An 18,892-nucleotide genomic window follows, 5' to 3' on the forward strand; every position below is an offset into this window, starting at 1 on the left:
GCATATAAAAATTATCTAGTGAGGCTATCTAATAATTAATTAGAACTAAGACAAATAAAATGGACAATCATATTGAAAATGCATAAATAAACACGCATCATTTCATATCGCGTACAATTATTAAAATTTTACTGAACACAGGGTAAAATTTCAAGGTACAATAACATAATAAATCCAATAAAATTATCAAGAATGTTTGAACAGCTTTATATATTTTATTTATAAAGTAATATAATTTTACATGCAAATTGTCCAAATATATGTTACAGTATAAGATTATGGCGAAGCGGTTATTGAAGATTTATTAAATAAACTAATCAGTTCCTCGTACAAATCCAAAAATCATGTTTTCGTAAAATATATTTTCATTGGAAGTGTCCATATTGCATTGCACATTCAATTATCTATTTAATCAATACGAACAACTTCCAACGCAAAGAGATTGGTACATAATATGTAATAAAATAAAATTATTGTTATTGAACATTTTGAAGGGTGATTTGTTTACTGTTGGTCATAGACGAAGGTTCAGGTATAATAAATATTCATTGAATAAATTTAAGTCATCTGATCACTGAATGATCACAAAGAACCAAAAATGGTGGTTTCCACACTCGAGTCCATAGTAGATGTCTACCTGTAAATAAAATAATTTTACGACATGAGGTATTGTTCAATGATAAATTATATTCTAAACATATTATAAGTGACCTGAATTTTACTACGTGAGTGTTTTGTAATTGAAGGATTAAAATTATCCAAGTTAAGCTAAATGAACAGTTATTACTTATTAACAAATAAATAAAATGTTTATATCAGCACTGAATACTAACTCTTTTATGTTACCAGCAATCACTACAAAAATAAGAGAAGATATTTTACATTTAATGAAAGTACCATTTCATTTTATACTAACTTTTCCTTCCGCGTGCGCTTTCTAATACACCTTTGTGGCCGACTAGCATTTTATCAATAACACCATTATATACCTTACTTCTACTTCGTCGTGTCCACCTGAGCCTTTTTCTCTGATCTCTAGAAACCCTCCTGATCTATGTCCAGCTGCAAACCAATTTTCTACACTCTAACACAAATTTAGCAAAGCTGGCACATTTTATATACCTTACTTCTTCTTCGTAGTCTCCTCCTTAGCCTTCTTCTCAGCCTCGCGTCGTTTTGCAGCCTCCTCCCGCTGCTGGCGAATAATCGCGAGTCTGGCAAGATCCGCCCTCGCTTGGTCGGTTTTACCTTCCGCGTGCGCTTTTTGATACGCGGCCGCGGCCCGCTGCCTTTCTATTTCTTCGCGTTCACGCCTGGAACAAGTAATTTAATGTTATATTGCATCATTCTTACTAATATTATCAATCTTCTTATATATAAAAATGAATCACAAAATGTGTTGGTAAGCGCATAACTCGAGAACGGCTGAACCAATTTCGATAATTCTTTTTTTATTATATTCCTTGAAGTACGAGGATGGTTCTTATGTAGAGAAAACGTAAATATTATGTACTACGGGCGAAGCCGGGGCGGACCGCTAGAGCACAATAAATCTATCTAATGAGAAAGATCATGACTATCGCCTACCTTTGTTGTGTTTGAAAACATGAAATGCTATTTTTGGATGAAAGAGCATTTAAGAATATGTATTAGATTATTAAAGCAAAATAGTGCACTGTGAAACCTACTTCATTTATAAAAAGAATGAAATGGCGATTAAATCGCTGAAATAAACAACCAGTTTCAGCATTTTAATCATAACAGGTAGCTTATTGTCATCACTTCAGCTGTCTAAAGCAAGTGGGCTGTGGGTAGAGCCAGAACTATTATTAATTTTGAATTCACATGCTATATTCAGTCATACAAAAACAGCAATGTTTGTTGAAAATAACATTGATTAAAAGGTTTCAACATAATATAGACCACAAGTGAACCGTGAAGTAACTCTGTCTGTCTGTTATGTTTTCCCGCTTAAACCTATTGACCGATTTTGATGAAATTTGGCACAGACAATCTTTAGACCTTGAGTAAGAACATAGGCTACCTTTTATCAAAACACCCGCGGGCGAAGCATCGGGTGGAAGCTAGTATGTTTAATGATTTGTATTACCTTGATAGTTGAGGTTTCTCTCCTTCACCAAGATTGTCCAAATTTGATAATTTCTTATTCTTTTTAACTACTCGGTTAGGGTTTTCAACTTCTATCAAAGCAGATACACCTTTTGCTTTTGCTGGGGCCTGAAACAATGATGAAATATAGCTTTAAATAAACAATAAAGAGGACTTTCTTTTCATATAATATAAAATATAAAAAATATATATAAGTGGTATGCAAGGTCCTATATTCCTTTTAATACTGTTGGGTGATTGTCCTACTATGCACAGTAAGGACAAGACTTTAAGGTCAATGGAAATTCACTGGGAATGGATGCCAAAACTTGGTTATATTGGTATTAATACATAAAAAATACTTAGTTAAGGTAGTTGGCATATAAACTAGATAGTAATATTTTTTTTATAGAAAATGAGTCATGTCTATGGAAAAAATCATTACCCCATCATCAGAATCGCTTTCATCACTGCTGCCAGATCCTGACTTATTTCCTTCAGACTCCTCTTCACTTGAGCTTTCATCTCCGTGTTCCTTTCTCCATCTGAAATTATATTTTTCATAATAATTTTAGACCATGGCAACTGAACAAAATTACACATACAGAATAGAATAAAATAGTAGGGAAATTGGAAAACGCGATTTCTAGTTTAATTTAGTACAAACGATTGCTAATACCTTCATGCTTTTATTAGAAAAACAATTTTATTTCTTTGATAAAAATACATTTTGATGTATGATGTACAAAGCCCAGACAATGCTCAAGTGAAAATTTTCGACTTATTCATTAAACAAAAAAACCAAACTTACTTTTTTTTCAGTTCTTCCTGTTTACGCTGTTCTTCTAGCTCTTCTGGGCTGGTAAATTTACGGTTACGCCCCTTGTGATTGGTATACTTTCCTTAAAACAAAATCTCTCATTAAACAGGTTAAAACCCAAACAAAAAGCACATTTAAAATAACATTGGCCGACATTGAAACATTGTAGTGAGAAGAAAATATACTTACCACGTGGCATTGTGACGAAAACTTTGGTTCAAGGTTTAGGATATAATAGAAGTATTTTTAATTTATTTGATAATTATTAAAAATAAAAGGATGATTAAATTTTGGACGAATTTAACTTTGACGTCAAAAATTAAAACGATTGACGATTCCGAATACAACAGATAACATATTTATTCGCTTATTATTGCCATATCAGTATCACCATGTTTCCTACAGATAACTTAAATAAAGTTATGTAGAGTGCTTATCAATTAAATATGTATGATATAATGCAATATTTGTAATGATTTATAGAATAAGTTGAAAATTATTCGTTTAATAATAAATAATAATAGCCTTCTTGTTATTATTAATAAGTAGGTGTTCCTCCATTTCACAATAGATGGCGTTGCATAGCGGAGTGGGAGCTTGAATAACGAATAGGTACTACGATTTTAAAAGTACTTTATAAGTACCTACCAAATAAAAAAATGGGTATTATAATAATTTCATCTTCCAGAATATACTCCGGTTCGTCCAAAATATAGAAAGAAATAATTTTGGGATAATCAGGATTTACAGGTATCTATTTAATAGTTCGGACAAACTAACTAAAAGAAAAAAGACAGAAATTACACATTTTATTACATAAATTCCATGCAGGTGAAAATTGTTTAAAACATATTACCTACTATAAATAATAATTTCAAATCCCCGTTATTCAGGTACGTATGTACCTACTTTGAGGAAAAATAAGCTTAGGAAATGCTTATGAATGACGAATAAACTGATTTACTTTTGTATTTAAACGACTTGTATGATTTTTAGCCTTCGATAGAAGATAGTTTTTATTAAAATAGAATTTTATCCACAGACATGTATATTAGTAGACTAAGCGAGTGTACGTACTTCCCGTGTCCAAACTACGTTTATGAAACTTACTTGACGCTGGCCTACACTCAGTCCGCGCTTACAGTTCGCCAAGGAAAGACGTGAAGCTGAATAAAGTAAAATGCCGAATTGCGCCGTTATAAACTGTAGAAACTCCACAGCTGTGAGTGGCCGAGTTAGCAGAGATGTTTCCTTCCACCGGTAAGTAATTTTCTAATCAGAATATGCACTATTTATTTTAAAATCAAATAAAGAATATCTGTGGAAAACGATCGTGACAAACACGGATACCAAATCATACGAAATGATTCGGAATACATTGCGGCTTTTACTTGGCACGGTAAAGATCGCGTCGTATGATAACAAGCAATGAATAGCGTCTTCTCATTTTTCTGTTCTCATTTTTCTGTCCAATTTTGTGGTTAGTGATGTTCATTTGATGCAACAGTTCTCGATTCTAATCGATTTTATAATCGGACAGAAAAATGATAATTTGAAGGAGCTATTTTTCAGAAAAAAAGGTGTGCCGTCAGCACATTACAGTTACTTATTAGGTCAGGCATCATGTAACATTAATATGTATTCTACCAATTGTACTTCAGTCGTAAATTGGCTCCAATATAAAGAGGTTGTCAATCCGTTGTTTCATTTCCGCTATCCAAAATAAATAAAGCCGCTACAATCTGGTGACCCCGACAAACAACAACACCCGACTAACCACAACGCCTGACAACGCGACAACCTGACAACGTATTTCATGACCTCGGACTTTACACGAAGCCATAAGAATATAAAAATGACAACTGAAAATAGAGCTCCGTCAGCAAGCCCAGCGTCCGAGTTAGCAACAGTAACAGTATCATCTAGAATACCGGAATTTTGGTGCGATCAAGCTCGCTTATGGTTCGTGCAGTGTGAAGCCATCTTAACACCTCAAAAACTAAGCGACGAGGCGAAATTTAACTTAGTCGTCACGAAATTGGGAAAAGACGTCATTCAACAAGTAAGCGACATATTGCTTCAGCAGCCCCAAACGAAGAAATATGACACCTTAAAAGCAAGATTATTAGCAGTGTATGAAGAATCAGAAAACCGGCAACTCCAAAAACTTTTGAGCGAAATCGACCTTGGCGACGAAAAACCCTCTCAACTCTTGAGGCGCATGCGAGATTTGGCCCGCGGAAAAATTCCCGATGAAACGCTGAGTATCATGTGGCAAGGTCATCTTCCAGCTGCAGTACGCTCCGTTCTCGCCGTCACCGACGTAAAAGATTTGGAAAATTTAGCTACGATTGCAGACAAAATTATGGAAAATATAAGACCTAATCAAATATCGGAGGTTAGTAGCAAACCGTCGACGTCAGCTGATACCGTTTCCGTGCTGCAAGAGCAAATAGCTCAATTGACTCTACAAGTGATGGAATTACAGAACATTTATAGATTGCAACATAAAAAACGAAATTATAATTATCGTAATCGGTCTAGTTCGAGATCCCGTGGACGTAACATGATACGGCGTGAGCCGCGGAGCGCCGACAGTCTTTGTTATTACCACGCGCGATTTTATCATAGAGCTAACAAATGTATAGAGCCGTGTGCTTGGAATAAAAAACCTAAACAGCAGGAAAACTAGAAGGAGTGCAATCGCAGGCGGAGATTTGCACTATTAAGCCATCGCACCGCCTTAACATTACCGATAGAACATCGGGACTAAATTTTTTAATTGATACGGGAGCGAATATATCAGTGATCCCTGTGACTAAAACTGTGCATAAGCGACCGAAGTGCGATAATTACGAGTTATACGCTGCTAACGGAAGCGTTATAAAGACTTATGGTGTAAAGACACTTACATTAGATTTAAAATTACGTAGACCTTACCGGTGGACTTTTATTATAGCCGAAGTGAAACAAGCAATATTAGGTGCTGATTTTTTGGGACATTACAAACTTTTAGTGGACATTCATCGTCAAAAATTAATTGATACAGTGACAAACTTATGTGTAATCGGTTCAGTAACTTTGAGTAAACATATACCAGTGAACACAATCGACTTTAATCATAAATATAGTGATCTGTTATCGCAATTTCCGAACATTACTAAGCCAATGCGTTTCATAGAGACTCCACGACATTCTATAGTCCATCACATCGAAACAAGCGAATCGAAACAACAACAACATGGACATCATGGATGGACAGAAGGAGTTGTGAACTGTCAGGGGTCACCACTGTGGAGGAAGGAAGGTGGAATTCCTCCATCGAAAAAGGGAGGATCCTCGACCAGTCTACTCGACTGGCCGGCCGTTAAGGCCCCGATGGATGATGTCGGAAAGTTGTATATATAGCTCTGTAGCGAAAACATTTCGCTTGCGCGATTCAGAGCGAGGTGTCGCTACAAAAGGCATAGATTTTTTTTGTCATTTAATACGACTTGACCTAGAACTTTTAAGTATTTTAATACAAAGGTACTAAAAATAAATATTATGACATGGACGCCATTAGATAAAGTGTCATCTTGGGAGTTTTTTAAGAAAACTCCTTATTGCTTAGACTATGTTTGTTTTTTCAGTTTTCCAAGTAACCCGAACATAAAAGAAAAATGGATCGACGCAACGGGACATAAAGATTGGTTTCCAACAAAATATAGCACAATTTGCTCTAAACATTTTAATAAAGCCAGCTTTGTTGAAGGAAAAAAGCTTCGACTATTGACAAAAACAGCCTATCCGACAATTGATATACTGAAAACGATAGTTGATGAAGAGGTTAGCCTAATCGATTTAACGTAAAATGAAATTACCATCACTAAAAAGCGCTCGTGACGTCATAACGCGTCAAGGTCAGTACAAAAAATATGACACGCTTGGTTTTCATACAGATCGCGGTACTTGCGTAGTCTACTTTAATATACATGTCTGTGATTTTATCAGATACGGGGAAACGACGATAAAATGACGCGCTAGGTACACTATACTACCACGAGGTGGCGTGGTATCTTGTGCAAATTATGATGATTACATCTTTTGAATCTTTACCTATGTCCTATTATTTTATATGTTCTGTGGTCCTATATTATAAAGGTATCTTGGAAATAATGTCTCTAAAAAAATATTGATGCCTTTATTTTTTTATGAGGTAATTTTGTGATGAAAATGACTGATTCGGTCAGAACTTGCTCGGTTCGGAAATCACAGAAAACCCAATTTTTGTTTTCATTAATGGAATGGTAGTCTGGAAGAGATCGCTACCCAGATATAAGACTGACATTTCCGTCAGACCGTCTCTGTTTGTCTTTCTTTATGGTTTATGTTAAAATTATGTGTGCAATAAAGATCTATCTATCTTTCTACCTATCTATATTTTAGAGCGCCTTCACATTAGGGCGTCAGCAGCGCGACAGTAGGTAGTGCATCAGAAGCATATATATCTCTTCACATATGAAGGCTGGCGTTAGGTTCTTTTGCAGTGTGATACACTTAATTTAAAAAATGGATTCCGACGGGAATATATTTCAGCAATAAATCAACAACAAAGCAGGAATAAACAATGCACATAATATTTTTTCTAGTCTTTTTAGGGTTCTGTTGTTGTAATTGTCTCATCTTGCGTCCTAAAGCAACGCTCTTGAATTTCCAAAATCGCCAAATCGCGAACTCGCTCATTTTGCAGTACTATTATCACAACTATTATATTATTAACTAACGCTCCGCCCCGGCTTCGCCCGTGGAACATATTTCTCAATAAAAGGTAGCCTATGTTCTTTCTCAGGGTCTAAAGATTATCTGTGCCAAATTTCATCAAAATCGGTCCAGTAGTTAATGCATGAAAACCACACATACATACATACATACATACATAGGTACAAACCTTTCCTCTTTATAATATTAGTATAGATATGTATTTACGTGTGCATGCAACACTGGCTCATGGCTGATTTTACAGTAGGTACGCGGAGGCCGCGCTTCTGTTTATAGGTGTACTCATGGTATACTATAAAATTTCGATATCTCCACATTGAATAGGTACTGCAAGATAAACACGCCATTTTCGATGCTAGAAATTTAGAATAATATGGTGTTAGGAACACGAAATTATAACATCCACTCTACTTTATTACGATTTCTTTTATTCAGCTGATGTCGTCGTTAGTCGTATCATAAAAGCGATTTGCCAAAAAAAAGAGTTCGGTTTTTGTTGTCAGTTGATGCTAGTACCAGTACCTAATGATCAAGAAACATCCTTGAACTCCGTTGATAACTCAGTACTTAAAACTTCTTTTTGTTAACAGACTAATAAAATAAAATTAATGTAAGTATACTTAAACGTTCCCACATCAGCTCGCAAAAATGAGTGATTTAGAATTTTGTAGCGGAAAATCCTCACCTCATATGTTAATTTTTCCAGCAAAAAGTGACTCGTACCTACCTTTAATGTATCCGCTAACTTTATTGTTATGATTTTTTAGAAAAAAACACTGCTATTTGAATAATTAAGAATGGATTTAGACCAAAGCAATAGACTAAACATACACAATTTATAATTCACAATACTCGAACGATTATTATTGTATAAAGCAATGTTTCGGTAGCGGAGGTCGATATACTCATATACTTACGCTAAATATGACAAAATATCACTAAAAATATTAAGTACCCATAACATGTTTACAAAAAAAGAAAAACTGGAACATTTAATCTTTCCGTAAGCACCCCACTGGCATCGTAATTCTCTCTGTAATTTCCGCGGTGAATAAAAAATGCATAAACATACAAAATTTAATTTAATATTACTGTTAGATTGTTAGACTCTGCTTTAGGTGCCTGCTAATTTGTAATTAAATAACACAATATTATATTTTGATTCATTAAAATTTAAAATATTTTACTCATACTAGGTAGTTAGTGCATTGCATTCTGGGAACATGTATTGTCTGTACGATTAGGTAGGTAATCGTACAGTAGTTATAATGTTATATTTTTATGAATCGACTAAGTATCTAAAAATATTACATCTTCTCTTATTATGATTATTGATTACCTATACTTCAAAACCTTCAGTGTTTTTATTATTTTTAAAATAAGTAATTTTAATTCCCAAATGTCTTTTAGATATGAAGAAAAATCATTATCATATAAAAGATCACTAAAAATGTAGGTATGTACTTAGTACTTACCTACTGTATAAGTATAAGTATAAGCAGGCACACGACGAAAACAAACTTTTTAGTAGGTATCATGTTGCAAGTTTCATAAGTGAATAATTGCACAAAATGACGTGTAATAATTACTACACGTTATGAATCCAACTAAGTAATGTATAGGTACATAACTAAATATATTTTTATGATCCTTAAAAATGCGTCATAACGGTAACTTTATGATGTTATCAATACATATTTCAATTTTTACTTCGATTTTATTTCCTTTCTTTATAAGGACGTAATAATATTTAGGTGCCTACTGCCTACCTATAGTTTCATTGTAATACATAGATCAAGTTTATATTGTATTATGAGTAATATAAGTTAAGATATAAAAAAAAAGTGAAGTCCCATGTCCCCAAGTGGGGTAAGGGGCAGATGCATTATACATCTGTTTCACTGATCGATTTTCTTTAGGGACAAGTAGGTGATCAGCCTTCTGTGTCCTATCAGACCGAGACATTTTTTTTTTCCTTCGTCTCCACCGGGAATCGAACCCAGGACCCCTAGGTGCTACGCTCACGCGTCAACCACTGTACCAAGGAGGCGGTCAAGATATAATTAAGATAATTTATATTTAATAGACTACTCTACAATCGAGGTTGTATTATTTCATAATTAGCTATTGTACTAATATTATTCATCAAATCATTTGCTTTAAAACATTGTATATTTTCTCATCGTTTGGGTAAATTTTAAATTATAAAATAGTTGAAAGATCATCAGTGAAAATTAAATCCTTTTGATAGTTCGTCGCCGTGCAGACTGGTTTCACTTGCAAATTAATATAAATTGCCTCTACAACAGGCATTGAGTTAATTTCCCTCAAGATTAACGCAGGACGCCATAGAAAAATGTGTCCACTAATTGCTTTGCTCAAGACGTAGAGTTAACCTGTTGAAGGACTATTATTATCTTGCTGCGGCGTTCCTATCAGTTCGTCGATGCATCTGTTATGTTCGTACGTTGGATATAAGGAGGAGGATCTTCGGCGCGCGTCCATACATTACTCTACCGAGACCTTGTGCGCTACGGAAGGACGCAGCCCCTACACGAAAACATCCCGCCATTTTCGAACTAGCATTTACGCGGGAAAGTCATATGCGATTGTTTTTTTTTCTATTTTAAGTTAGAATTATTTAATTTTATTTGTGTGTGAAACAATTGAAAGGAATTGATAAGGTAAGATTTTATTTACAAAGCATTAATTAAACTTTTAAAATAATTTTGGCAGAATTTTATTGTATATGTTTCCAATGATGATCAATACATAAATAATAAAAAAATATACTTAAAAAAAATATACGCAAGACTTCGTGAAACTATTAACACTATTATAACGATAAGCTCTACATAATATATCTTTTACAGTTTTTCAAAGCAAAGATTATCTGTAACAAATAAACTTTTATTCAAATTATAACAGACATTATAGAATGTAAGAGATATGGTTTTTCATATAGAAGAATGAAAAAGTCCATACATCCAGATAGAGCTCTCTATAATTGTGTACGATAGGGTTTTAACAATAGACCGAAAAATTAAATAAACAGGCAGGCGATGAGCTCTAATTCTCAAACCTATTATAAAACCTATGCAGTTCTTATATTATAATAGGAGATTAATTTGCATAATAATTATACAAGCTTATAAATCATATTATTAAAAATAGTGCAACGTTATTTTAAGGAAAATCTTACTTCTTCGTTGGTTTATAAAATATTTATTCTAAAACTTACACATTAAAATAGATTTTAATAGGAGTAGAATATCTTGCTAGTACATGTATTATCTAGATTCTAGATGAATAAATCTATTACAGTATGTAGGACTAGCGGCTTATTCGTTACTGTGAATCAGTAAGTTTGTATTCAAAGATGCGAACCGTATAACGTTTCTGTAAGAGAAAAATTACCCAGCTTGTAATTTTATGTGTTCTCACTTACTATAGTGATAAGTACTATGCTAGTGATTTATCTCTGCTTAGGTATAGGTACTAGTTTAAAAAAGGACGTTAGGCTTCGGCTTCCATACCGAATATATAAAATAAAATGTAGTTAATTCAATATACATATATAAATAATAAAAAATACCTACGTATTATTTTTTTCTTGAAACGGTTATTACTTATTACCTACATTTGTATTGAAAGATTAGCATTAAACAATTTTTCTTTAAAAATTAAATCTGATATTTTTCGTGATGAAAGAACCGTGTAAAAGTTTGAGTAGGTAAATTGCGCGGACGCACTATTAAATTTGGCACACAGAGGTATCTAATGTAGTTAATATATATAGAGAAGAAGTTCAGAATACTCATATTTTTTATTATTTGAGTTTTGACACATAACTCTTATGTTATTATGCTCTTTAGTTTTTCGTTATAATCGAACGGTTATAATCATTAGTTATGGAAATCCTTATGTATTGTAATTTAAGGGTGTAATTGATACATAGAGTTTGATAAAAATACAATGATTGTGAATTAGGTAATTATTAAAATCTTATCACTAAAGTGTTTATAAAGGGATAGGTGTTTTTTTAGAAAAGCTCACTATTGTTATTTTATCATAATCACAAATCAAGTTTTTACTGAGACTAATATACCTAACCGTGAAATTAAATACAAACGCCTATCAGTCGTGCTATCTTCAAACATTTTTTTCTAAACCACACGGTATTTTAAATATTTGCATAAAATTTCTGCATAAAGTAATCATGAGAAACTTGGAAATATTCAAAATAACAAGAGTACGTATAATTATTTACTCCTTTGGATTATTTTTGGTTGCTCCTTAAATAAATCAACAGTTCAGAAACACTTTTATATGAAGTTTAACAGTAGATATTTAAGAATAATTAAGCAGTAGGTACTATGGTGAAGAAACGACAGACTGCAGAGTAAGATTCACGATCTTTCTCCAATAAAATACAGGACCGTGAATTCACGCAATATATGATCAAAAGTCTCTTTTAAACTTACTCTAGTGCAATTCTAAGATCAAGATTAAATTAATGATCCGTTACGTACGTTCCTGTAACACAATGAGGTATTTCAACGCAACTCCAAGATACAAGATAGTCCTTAAAAGCACTTGTCCGTTCGGTTCATGTTAATCCTGTCGATAGCTGGCAGTTGAAGTTAAAAGTGTTTTTATTTACACAGTGAGAAACTGCAATGTTCTATAAAATACTAAGAATGCGATAGTATCATGTAATGTGAAATAATTTGTGCTTAACTACTAATAGGTAGTAGGTAGGTACATAATGAAGTAAAAAATACGATTTTAGTTTTGCCATTGTTAAATTCACGCACGATTAAAATTGTATATGTTGCGGTTAGAGATTAACGAATATACATTATTTGGACATTGACTGCAAAGTTTGCAAAAACATGATACAAAATATAAAATTATGTAGGTACTTTTTTATGTGTGGGGATGTCTATCGACAACTGGGTAGAGTGTAGGGACGAATGTTATATATTTTAGAATAAGCAATTCAGGTATCATCAGTAAAAAATAAGTCAGTCTTTATTAGATATAGAATATACAACGAACTACAGTCATTAAAATCCGTCTTGAGCTTTAGGTGTGTAACTAACACTTTCTTTTCACAACGACGCGGACGCAACTAAACCCCCTTTATTATAAAAGTAATATATTTTTTGGTCAAATACCTACGCAGATATTTTAAAGATAAAGAAAGTCATCTTTACTCATTAAGAAGAAGGTCGCAATAAGGGTACAGAATCAATTTTTTTTTAATTCTTATAACTAATTGCATTCTGAAGTTTAATGTGTTATAAAAGTAAGTGTAATAAATTGCAATGTTAATACGGCATTTATTAAGAAAATTAAAGTCATGTTTAAATTTATACTTATTTAATTTTGTTAAATGTTTTTATTGTCTTTTGGATGTGCATAGATTGATTTCTTTTATTGTACTTACCTACAACAAAGATGAGTAGGTATACGGAAGTTTGAGTTTTATTGCTTCTGTCTTCAAAAAGTTATGTATTATTATTATTTATATCAGTATTATTATAGGTTGGTAAATTTTTTGTTCCTGGCTTTTTCTTTCGTGTTAACAACTATGTATTATTCTTCCATTATGATCTGTACAGTTTCATTATGTAGAGTTGCCTACAAAGTAATTAACTATACAGTATTTAATATTTATAGGAATGGTATTCATATTATGACTTATATCCATAAAAATACCATGTTATGTTAGGATTATACTTATACGATATATTTATGTTAACAACAAGAGGCTTGAACGAAAGTTTAGATTAATAACAACACAATGGAGTACTAATAACTCTACCATAATGAGAAGTTATCATGACCTCAGTAAATCTAAGCAGGGTGGCATAAGAATGTTAATATACAACAATAATAGGTGTAATTAAAAAAAACACAAACAAAGCGACCAACGATTACAGACTATTACGTCGGAATGCGAATATACACTTGAAATGCACTTGTATGTTTGTATATCACAAAATATAAAAAGCAAGGTGCATAGGTGGCGGGTGTTGCACTTTTTATCCCGCTGATTCTATTTTTGTTATTAAACCTGCATTCTGAGGATTGCACTGTAATAAATGGCATGAGATATTTTATATGGCGACGTCAATATTCAATAAGGCGATTGCGATGGACCAGTTTGTTTTACAATGCTTCGTTAGACTGTTATTTATTGGAAAGAATATGAATTGTCGCGTTTATTTTGCGATTTGTGTTTTATTAAAAAACGATGTTGATTTATTATTTTTTTAAAATTTACTTGAACTTTGATGAAACTTGGATGGGTTATTTATTATATTAAAGATGCATCATTTGATTAAAGATGCATCTTAACATGAGTATTCATTATACTCATGTTAAGATGCATATCGTATATAGAATTTTAAAGTACCCTTAGATACGTATACATTTTTTTCGCTACTAGTGTAATCTGTGGTTACCTACGTTCGGAATTATTATGATCACTTTTATCTCATCAAATCATTTGTAAATATATGTTGTTATTAAGAAGATAAATGAATAACGCCATTGTAGACAAAATAGTTATGTTAAAATATTTTGCTTTAATGCATTTTTTTCTCTTAAAAAAAACTCATAAATTGATCTCAAAATGCGCGCGACGTAGTAACATAATATGTAAATGAATATTGAATACATTATTTTTCTTCCGAGGAGCTCGCACTGCGCTACTAGTAAAAAAAAATGATACGATAAACGTTTTTCTTGAGGCTGCAATCTGCATGCAATTTTATCTATGATCTGTTTTATGTTCTTGTATAAGTATGGAGTATGGACCTCATCAGTTGTTTCCTTTTTGGGATAGATAAAAGCTTAGCTGAGTTAATAAATTAATTAATTTATCTCTTTTTTATTCTTGGTTTATTTTTAACAATAACATGCAATCCTCCGTAATGCGTTCACGGTAAAAAATTCAGTTTATGAAAATCTTAACCTACTGTATACATAAACCATAATATAGGTATTCATTTTAAATTCTTTAATTTATACCTATAATATAAAAATTAAAGCCTAAATTTGTTGCCAAGCGCAATTCTCGAGAACAGGTGAACCGATTTCGTTAATTCTTTTTTTATAATATAAGAACAAGGATGGTTCTTATGGAGAGAAAACGTAAACATGTACCACGGGCGAAGCCGGGGCATACCGCATACCGCTAGTATATTATAATATAACCTTCTCTCATAATTGGGTCACGGTCTTATGACATTGCCTGGACTGTAAAGTCTGAAAACAATGAAATCACCTTTGTATGAAAACTATGAAGGCTCATTTAGTGACTAAGAGACATCCACGGAAGATGCGTTTTATTTTGTAGGTAATATGAAATATATGAAAATGTAAGCATTCCAGAGAAAATCAGCCAGACCGTAAAAACGCAAAATGCGCAAAATATGTTGTAATTACGTGAGTACATTTTTATTGTTTTATTAAAACTTGACAAAACATAAATTTTATATTATCGTTAATTTCGGACATAAAAACTTATTATTGAAAACCTAATAATTAATTTTAATTTGACAAAATAAATGAATTAGATTTGTTATAGAGGTATTTTACAAATGCTTTCCCTGCCCTCTACACGGATTTTTCAATATACAGGGTTACTTGTAAAACACCAGCAACCTCGCAGGACAAGATAGCTAACATCATAAGAAACAACATTTGTTCTACGACTTTTGGCATAACGCAATAAATTATTTTTAAATGATTTTTTAAACTTTTATTGTACTCTCTTAACATTTGTAAGTCTATGTTCTATTCATTATCGGATGGACGACGCGACGCCCCCTTCCCCCTCTCGTTCGCTTTTTGTTTGCGTATTTTTTGGGAGGCGTAGAGTTTATAATATTCAGACGGAAAATTAAATGAATATTTATTTTTGTATGAAAATAAAATCTAACAAATTATCAGAAGTCGTAGAACAAATGTTGTTACTTATGATGTTAGCTATCTTGTCCTGCCAGGTTGCCGGTGTTTTACAAGTAACCCTGTATAGTAGAATAGGATACCGTTTCATTTAAAATTCATAGTGTATTTAGATGCAAATATTCGACATATTTGGCAAAACAGCCAAGTAGGACTTAACAATCCAAGTTCAATGCCAAGACTCCGTTTTTCCCTAAATAATTTCAATAAGGTTATAATTCTTTGCACGAATGCACCTGCACTAACGTACATCCTGACCGTTTACCCCATTACTAATATATGTATTGATTTTATTAACACGCTTAACTATTTTGCACAACTCTATCTTACCATAAGGTTTTGGGCTTTGGCGTTACAATAAAGGCGCATACCTAGATTATGCACTACAAAATGAAATAGGGACAAAATAGAAAATAATAATCTGTTATATAAAATAATTTGGAAAATCCAAAAGTGCACGCCTCATAATTTTTTTTTAATAAATATTTATTTAATTATTATTTTTGTTTATTTAATAACAATTAAACCACATCGAATCAGACCCTGAAAAATGAAAGGGTTCTATTCCTGAGCATACTCAAGCGTAAGAGAAAAAAAAAGACTCGATTAGTAAAGTATTTCGGTCGCTATCGTGTTAACAAGAAAAAGGATCCGCACATACAGACACACGGACGTCCAAGACAGACCTTTTTTAAACTGTTTTTTAACTAGTTTAAATAACAAAAATGACATCAAAAATATCATGAACGTTAAAAATAGTGTTTTTTCTTAATATGTGTGTGTATGTATTATCTTACAAGTGCAATGTATGATACATATAGACATTTTAAGTTTGAAAAATCAGATGTTTTGCGCGAAGTGACAGTAGTACCCACCTCAACGCTTCGCTTATGAGGCGTGCAATAAGCATGCGTCAATAATTCAAGTTCTACTAATTTTTCAATTACCTACAACTTAATTAGCAATTTGTGGAAAGAATCAATTCGATCAAAAATAAAAATACATATATACTATCCATAACGGGATTTTAACGAAGAAGTCTTCAGTAAAATATTTATAGGATTTATGCCTTCTAGGTTTAATAAGTATATAATATATTATATCAATCTTTGATTTGCATTTTAGGGAAGCAGGGTATTAGGTAGGTACTTATTTCATTTATTTACTACCTATAATTATACTGATAGTACCCATAGATATTTTAGTACCTACATACGTAATATACATAATATACATCTTACACTAGATCGTGATATAAGGCGTGCCCATTCAAGTTCATTTAGGCATTACGAGCATACTTAGTCATAAATGGGATTCGTCATACGAACACCCAAAGCAAGGTCACTGAACCCTTAATTCACAAAAATATAATAACTCGATTGTAATCGTAGATATACTAAATAAGGATGTTTTGTTTCATATGGCGCAGAAACACAAAAGGTGTTTTTTTGTAATACAGCTTAATTAAGGCAGAATATTAATTACCTTGAGCGTTTTGTTCTATATACGAGTGATGATATGCTAAAACATTTACAGAGGATGTGAATACGTAATTTTTATGTTTTTTTCTATAAAGCTGCAATCAACACTGATGAGTCATTTCTCATCTTGAAGACAGCTAAATGTAAAATACAACGGAGTAAGCCATAAAGTAATCATTATTTTAGCATATTTGATAGAGCTATTGGGAGAAATAAACTAATTGATTCGGCAATCATTTCCCGTTGTATCAACTATCAATATCTATAGCTAGATTATAAGGACAGTTATGTTAAATAGCTTCCCAAACTTAATAACTTCAATTCTTTAATCAATATATATTTCGAAGATATTTCGATTCAATTTCGATTGCACTTGATGAAAATTTATACTCTTTCTATTATTTATGCCCTAAAGTTATTGTTTCGCTGTCACCATCTTCGTTTTAATATTTTACGTTAAACATAATAGTAGGTATTTTAAATTTTTATTGGATAAGTAGATAATAAATGAAAAAAACTACATATATAGTCTTGTAAACAAACTTAAGTACCTATTTAAGGTTGTAGAGATGTAGACCAATTAACACATATTACATACCAATTTCATTAATTATCACATGAAGCAAGCTTACTACTGGATTAAAAGTTTCTTATCTCTATACCATATAATTAAATGATACAATAGGAAAGTACATTGTTAAAACTAATCTGTTACTCAATGGAAGTTGAGAATCGCCGGATGATCGAGATATCATCTGCGGCCTTCATCCCATGACGGTTTCTAAACTAGGTGATTTGCGGCGCATTGATTTATCCAATTCAATTTCGTACTGGAAACTCTACATTTCAAAAAAGCTAGACGAAATAATCTAAGCTCGAATCTAAGCAATTACTTATTTCAATATATTTGTTGTCATCAAAATAGAGCTTTAAAAGTTAATTTTATTGTATTAGACAATGATACTAGAAGATTTGTCTTACATAATATGTTACAGATAAGGCTAAAAATTGTTTATTTGTATTCCTCTGTAACCATATAGTACTAAATTACTAATATAAATCCAATTCAAAAATGAAATTTAATATTCATAAATTGCGAGTCTGATTGGCCGCAAACGCACACATTATTCATAACGGTCATTCAACCGCTAATAAATATGAACATAATAGATACTATAAAAGTTTTACCTTTTCATCGATCTCGTAAAGCACTAATTGAATAATGGAGCTCTAAATATGTTTGCAAATATCCGAAGGCATAATTATAATGTAACGTATAAACATAACTCGTTTTGCTATTACGGGATACCACAGACATGTATATATAAGTAGACAACGCAAGTACCGCGATCTGTATGAAAACCAAGCGTGTCATATTTTTTGTACTGACCTTGACGCGTTATGACGTCACGAGCGCTTTTTAGTGATGTTAATTTCATTTTACGCTAAATCGATTAGGCCGCCACTCGCGCGGCGATTCTAGTATCGTCCTATCCCATCGAAGTAAATCGAAAGAAATCAGATCAAACTAGATCTATGTCTAAGAGGTAGTCAAATAAATGAATCGTAATCGATTACTAAATCGATTCAAGACAGAAAAATGATAATTACCATAGACAGAGGGATGATAAAATAAAGTTATAAACCTTTTAATATTCTAACAAGTAAACTAATGTGTTTTAGCTTTTTCTTACATATGCCCATTGAGTTACCATGTACTACGTACTAGAGAGGCCATCGA

General features: G+C 32.4%; 2 protein-coding genes across 3 annotated transcripts; one reads left to right on the forward strand and one right to left on the reverse strand.

Annotated features, from left to right (window-relative positions):
* Window positions 1-227: 227 nt before the first annotated feature.
* Window positions 228-3,288, reverse strand: LOC149906541 (uncharacterized). 2 transcript variants are annotated; one of them, XM_090104314.1, is made up of 6 exons: window positions 3,119-3,288; window positions 2,921-3,011; window positions 2,555-2,654; window positions 2,111-2,238; window positions 1,128-1,313; window positions 228-637 (listed from the first exon to the last, which is right to left on the reverse strand). In XM_090104314.1, the coding sequence occupies exons 1-6, from the start codon at window positions 3,126-3,128 to the stop codon at window positions 634-636; spliced, it is 519 nt and encodes a 172-aa protein (XP_089960440.1). In that variant the 5' UTR covers window positions 3,129-3,288; the 3' UTR covers window positions 228-633. The 2 variants fall into 2 exon arrangements, with proteins under 2 accessions (XP_089960440.1, XP_089960439.1); XM_090104313.1 differs by having other exon boundaries at window positions 1,123-1,313; window positions 3,119-3,286.
* A 1,496-nt stretch (window positions 3,289-4,784) lies between these two features.
* On the forward strand, window positions 4,785-5,621 carry LOC149906542 (uncharacterized). Its single transcript, XM_090104434.1, has one exon. The coding sequence runs from the start codon at window positions 4,785-4,787 to the stop codon at window positions 5,619-5,621; it is 837 nt and encodes a 278-aa protein (XP_089960560.1).
* Window positions 5,622-18,892: the final 13,271 nt, after the last annotated feature.

The sequence above is a fragment of the Colias eurytheme genome, chromosome 8, assembly GCF_061535395.1.
Source record: "Colias eurytheme isolate Ceu_HAF_F1 chromosome 8, ilColEury1 Martin Lab GWU primary, whole genome shotgun sequence".
Classification (NCBI taxonomy): domain Eukaryota; kingdom Metazoa; phylum Arthropoda; class Insecta; order Lepidoptera; family Pieridae; genus Colias; species Colias eurytheme.